Below are 6055 nucleotides of genomic sequence, written 5' to 3'. Positions count from 1 at the left end.
TTATTGCTGTAATAATTGATCATCATCTGCAATGTTTGTTAGCATTGTAACTTTTTTTCTTTTCACCACAAATGGCCGTTGTGCCAAATATTTTTGTATGCAATCTTCTATTTCTTTATGTTGAACATTCTTAAATTTTATCTCTGCGGATTGCTTCTATAAAATTATAAAATGAGAAAAATAATCAGATTATTTATTATTTCACAAATGTACTCATCTCAGTCTAGCAGGAATGGTGAATCTATAACAGTTATGGCACACATGTCACTATTTTTGAAATCAGATAATTTGAATATAAATTATAACGCAACATTTTTACTTTACTCATATTATAATAATGAAATTATCTAATATTATATGGTCCACCATTCCATATGTAGCATAATAGTGACTCACAATATGTTGTATTTATATACAATTTCTAGCTTACTATGAAAACTACTTATTATAAGAAACATACCTATATATTTTTATAATGGAAAATAAGAACACTAATATTGGAGCACTATTACATTTCTGTTTCTTTGAAAGACAATGGTTTTATGATACATAACTATTACAGTCATCAAATCAAATTGTGGAAAAACAAAGTTAAACAGAATTAATAGGTATATCATCCATTATAATATTATAAATATGAGTACAATATAGGCATATATGCCTACAGTATAGGTACACCATTATAATATATCGGATTGTATAATTCAATATAATATATCTAAAAACATTAATACTATTCCCTATTATAATGGGTGTTATATTTTATATAATATCCTACCAAAAATAATGGAACAAATATTTAACGTGGAAAAAGATTTTTTGTTCCTTTTGTCATAAAATGAATATACACATAGAATTTCGTCGTTAAATAATTTTTCGAATATGCGTTTAACTGAATGTTTTACGTCTTTACCCATTGACCAAGTAATTTCAGTAATCTGAAAAATAGAATTATAAAATATACATTTTTGAACCACTACATATGAAATTATAATAAAAATGCTTTAGATTTTCAAGTTTTAACAATCACTATTCAAATAAAAATATATCACTTACTAATTGAGACCTAAACTCATTGTTTTGATCAGGGTTTATTAGTTTAGCTTCCAATGCTTGTAATTCATCCGCAGTATTGATAGTTTTAATAAATGGTTGGTCTATTAAAGATTGATTTGTATGATTGATTGAAGCCGTCATTGCAGGTTTATCAATTTTATGTTCGATTCTCTCAAGAATATCGAACAATAATCTGTTGTCATACCGTAACCCAGCAATTTGTTTTTCAACAAATTCTAATTTATGCTCTAAAAAAAAATATTTAAAATTAATTTTACTTAAAAAATTTATTGGTATGATTATACTTATAATTTTAAATAACTATTAAATTTGTTATAATGTATATTATTTGAATACACAGGTTATGAAAAAAAAATAGACACCAATACACCATGCATGATTATGTACTTACCCAATGTTTTTATTGTACCCATTAATCCATCATTATTAGTGTCATTACTATTATTATAATATTGTAGAACCTCTATTCCATCAATTGAAGAAACCATACAATAGTATTTAAAAATAATATATTATAAAAACAGTTATAAGTTTTTATTATTTTTTTTTAAATATTTATTTACTTGATGAATCTCTATGTAGTTTTTCAATATTATTAAACAATAATTTATTGTTTTTTGGAATGACTAATGATGATGCTAACTTTACTACAGGTGATGTATCTGAACCTGAAATACTTTTATCAGATGAAAGAGATTTTGTGAATGGTTCATATGAAACGTCTTTGTCTGAATCATCTAAAATTTCAACATATAAATTCTAATATTGCTTACATAAAAGTTAAATTTAATTTTGGTTAAATATTGTAGTTAACTTTAGTATAATATAGTATCAAGAATAAAAATAATATCATTAAGACACAAGATATTTATGATAAAGTTCAGAACACTGAAAACCATAATAAAAGTCCTTTGTATTATATCTAGGACAAACTTAAATAATTTAAAAAAGTAAAAGGTATAAGGATAATTTAAATAAGTACTAATACATAATAGGTATAAAAACTTACCAAATTCTGATGCACTTGATGATTTTGTAGGACTATTATATTGAGGAACTTCCATTTTAATTGGTTTTTCTTTTAATTTTTTAATACTGTTATTAAAAATAACAGTTTCATTTAAGCGTATCATTTTTTTTTTCTGTTGGTATTTTCATGTTCAGAAATATCTGAAGTAATCGTAGCAACTTTTACTTTAGATTGTGCTTCAGAGAGTGATGCTAGTAATAACAATATTGGTAATCAAAATAAATAGGCACTTCAAATGTATAATTACAAATTATATAATTGTATAGACGTTTAAGTTTAAATTAAAGCAGCTTACCAATATTTCTTTTAAGCTCTCTCGCTTCAAATAAATCAAATTCAACTGCATTGTAAGGAGATCGTTTACTTATTAATTTATTTATCATTGCCAAAGAATACATAGATGATTTGAGCCAAGCACATTTACCCAATAATGCATCATACCAACAAGATGGAACTGCAGATACAGAATTTTCTTTACTGAATATTACAATAGAATACACCATGTTACACCGTTAGGATACTACCTACACAAATCAATAAAACGTCACTTAAGAATATATTATTTATTTCTATGGTTTTTATTTATATGTATAATGTTATTTTTTATCTAAGGTGGTGGGTGTATAAATATAATAAAACTATTAATGTAATTCTAGCCATGACTCAGATCATGATGGCATTGTATCAAGTGGAGAATGTTTGAGCTCGGATGATGAATGTTTTACAGTAGATGACATTATGAATGCCGTAAAAAATAGTACTGGTCATACTACAAAAAACAATAATAATTATAAAATCTCAATAGATCGATGTAAACAGAAAAATAGTGCAATTATTAATATTGAGGATTTAGATTGCGTAGTGTATGATGAAGTTGGTGTTCTTAAGAATGTAAATGATCTGTGTAACTATGTTATTAATAATGAGGGCTACGTTGACAATCCAAATCATTTAGAAGACAATGACGTTAATATGTTAAACTTAACTAATATAATATCTAACAACGATACTTTGTCCCTCGAGAACTGTAATGTTATTAACTCTAGTAGTTTCGACGCCGATGATTCTGTAGTACACGACAAGATCAACTCAAACGACCTATCAATCAGTAATATTTGTACAGATCATACTCAAACACCAGAAGTGTTCAATAATTTAAGTGAAACAGATCCTAAACAACGAAAAAATATAGTCGAACCAAAGGGATGGGACAGGAATATTTCCAAAACTCTTCGTATGAAAGGGTGTGCATATTTGGGATATAGAAGAGAAAATCCAAAGAATACCAACAAAATACTGCATGGCGTTATGCGAGAGTCGAGAAAGATGGGAGCTACGTGTAATTCTCCAACCTGCAAACGTTGGAAAAATAGATGTTGCAATACGATTTCTGAAGATGAGAGGGGAAAAATATTCCATGAATTTTGGAACTCCAAAAAGTTGTTTGTTTGCTCAACTGTAGAAATTGTGGCAACCAAACAAAAAACAGTTGAGGGTGGTAACTCCAGAAGAGGCTCAAGTTTTTTTACTTTTTACGTATAAACGGGAAAAAAATACCAGTATGCCAATCAATGTACCTTAATACATTGGGGTTAAATAAATCTGAGGTCCGATATTGGATTCAAAATTTCAAAAGTACAAACCTCCCCACTATAAAAGGCAATGAATTTATTGAAGAGAATGAAAACGATAATGACAATTACGCCAGAGAAGAAGATAGATCACTAGTGAGAAAACCATTGTAGAAAATAGTTACATTGCAAAATTTCTTTGACTCATTGCCTACTCTTCCGTCGCATTATTGTAGGAAGACGTCCAAAAAGCTTTTTCTTCAAACAGATATTAAGTCTTGGACACAACTGTACAAGTTGTACACAGAAAATTGTAAAAAAAATTCTGAAGCACCTGTGTCCAGGCATACGTTTGATCGAGAAAAAAAGGGGCGTAATATCGACATTTATAATCCTAAAAAAGATCGCTGTGATACTTGTACAAGTTTTGAAAACCACCATATAACAAACGAGTCATATGAAAAACACCTTAAAAGGAAAGAATCAGCACGGAATGAAAAGCAAAAAGATAAATATGCAGCGAAACAAGAAATCTGTCATACTGTCTGTTGTGATCTGATGGCAGTACAATGTGTTCCAAAAATATTAGAGCCTCTTCTGCTTATTACAAATTAAAATTAACAGCTCACAATTTCACTGTTCACAACTTTGCTACACATGACGCCATGGCGTACTGGTTTGATGAATTTGAATGTTCAATGTTTGCTTCAATTTTTGCCTCTTGTCTTGTTGACTATCTAAGCAAATTGCTCTATCAGTCATTGAAAACTATAATTGTGTTCTCTGATGGCTGTGGCTACCAGAATTCGATACTTTCAAACGCATTGCTCCATCTGAGTGTGGTCAGAAAAGTAACTATAATCCAAAAGTATCTGGAAAAGGGGCACACTCAGATGGAATGAGATAGTGCTCATAGTACGATTGAACGCAATTATAAAAATATAGATGTTTATCTTCCAAGCCAGTATTCAATTCACACCATAGCTGCAAGAAAATTTCCGATGCCTTATCGTTCAAGACTCCTGGACCACACTTTTTTCAAAGATTTTTCTAATGAAAAAATGATGGTGTACAAGTCAATAAGACCGTCCATCGCCCAGGTGACCCCACAGTAAATGAACTTCGTTGGATTCAATATGAACCCATTGGTCTGATATACTATAAAATTAATTTTGAAGACGATCTCCAACTACTTCCCACAAGACCTAAAAATGTCACCCAATACAATTCCTTTCCAAATCTATACCAATCAAGACCTAAAATACCAAAAGACAAGTGGACTGATTTACAATCGTTAAAAGCGTTTATGCCTTCCGACACACATGCTTTTTACGACAGTTTGATTTGTGAAGATGAGAGCCAAAGAACATTAACACGTTAAACGCCAACGTCGATTCGGCATGCGCGCGCCCGTCGCTGCAGTCGATTGACGTGCGGGCGCCTGTCGCCACGCGTATAATTGGTATAATTAGCGAGTGTCTACCCATGGTTGACACCGGCCAATGGCGCCCGTTTTCAGTTATTTATAAAAATATAATTTCTATTTCGTTTTTTATTTTTTATTATTATTTAACTACTAATAAATAATAATACATAATATATATTATACAATTTTAATGAAAGGTACCTTTCAAAATATTTAAAAAAAAGAATAAAACATATCTTTTACTTCAAAATTATACCATTTGTATTATAATAACACTGTATAGTTATACATAAATATAAAATAAGAACAAAACTTTTAAAATAAAAAAAAAAAATCTTTTACTTTGTATAATAATAAAACTTAATGCGCAAAATAATAATTAAACTTAAAATGTTTTTAAAAATAAATCATAAAAAACTTGATTATGCATGATAAATTTCGAAACAGTTTTCAATGCATAGACCAGGTTGACCTTCACAACTGCTACAATAAAATATTGTTGTTTTCCGTGTGCCGTTTGAATGGCAAACCTTACATCTTTTTCTAATATATTTTTTTTTCGTTTTTTGGTACTTTTGTAGGATAGTGCGTGCTTTTTTTATTAGGAAGTATTGGAGGAACATTTATGCTGGTTTTATTTTTTACCAATGCTGTAATAACGGAAAGCCTAAAATCATACAGACTACATTTTTTTACGTTTTCTACGTATAAGTAATAGGCATTTAGCAAAAATAATTGAAAAAAATGAATCCCGATTTTTTTGTACCACCTTACAGTTTTTCTTTCGCATGGGTAGTATGATAGCATTTGGTCTTGTCTATCAATTCCCGACATATATTTGTTATACATATAAATTGCCTTAGGTTTCAATTTTTGATCTCCTCTTCTGTTAGTAACTTCAACTAAATCATTAGTGTGCTCAGAGCTTATAGCTAAAACTTCTCGTCTGCC

At 29.3% G+C, this 6055-nt stretch overlaps 1 protein-coding gene across 1 annotated transcript; it reads right to left on the bottom strand.

The window, feature by feature from the left end:
• Positions 1 to 1490, bottom strand: LOC132926211 (uncharacterized). Its single transcript, XM_060990552.1, is given in 5 exon segments — positions 1 to 145; positions 147 to 156; positions 779 to 938; positions 1057 to 1304; positions 1469 to 1490. Coding segments are annotated over 5 exon segments (585 nt in total).
• Positions 1491 to 6055: the final 4565 nt, after the last annotated feature.

The sequence above is a fragment of the Rhopalosiphum padi genome, chromosome 3 (genome assembly GCF_020882245.1).
Source record: "Rhopalosiphum padi isolate XX-2018 chromosome 3, ASM2088224v1, whole genome shotgun sequence".
Lineage (NCBI taxonomy): Eukaryota > Metazoa > Arthropoda > Insecta > Hemiptera > Aphididae > Rhopalosiphum > Rhopalosiphum padi.
This window is presented reverse-complemented; position numbering and strand designations above follow the sequence as displayed.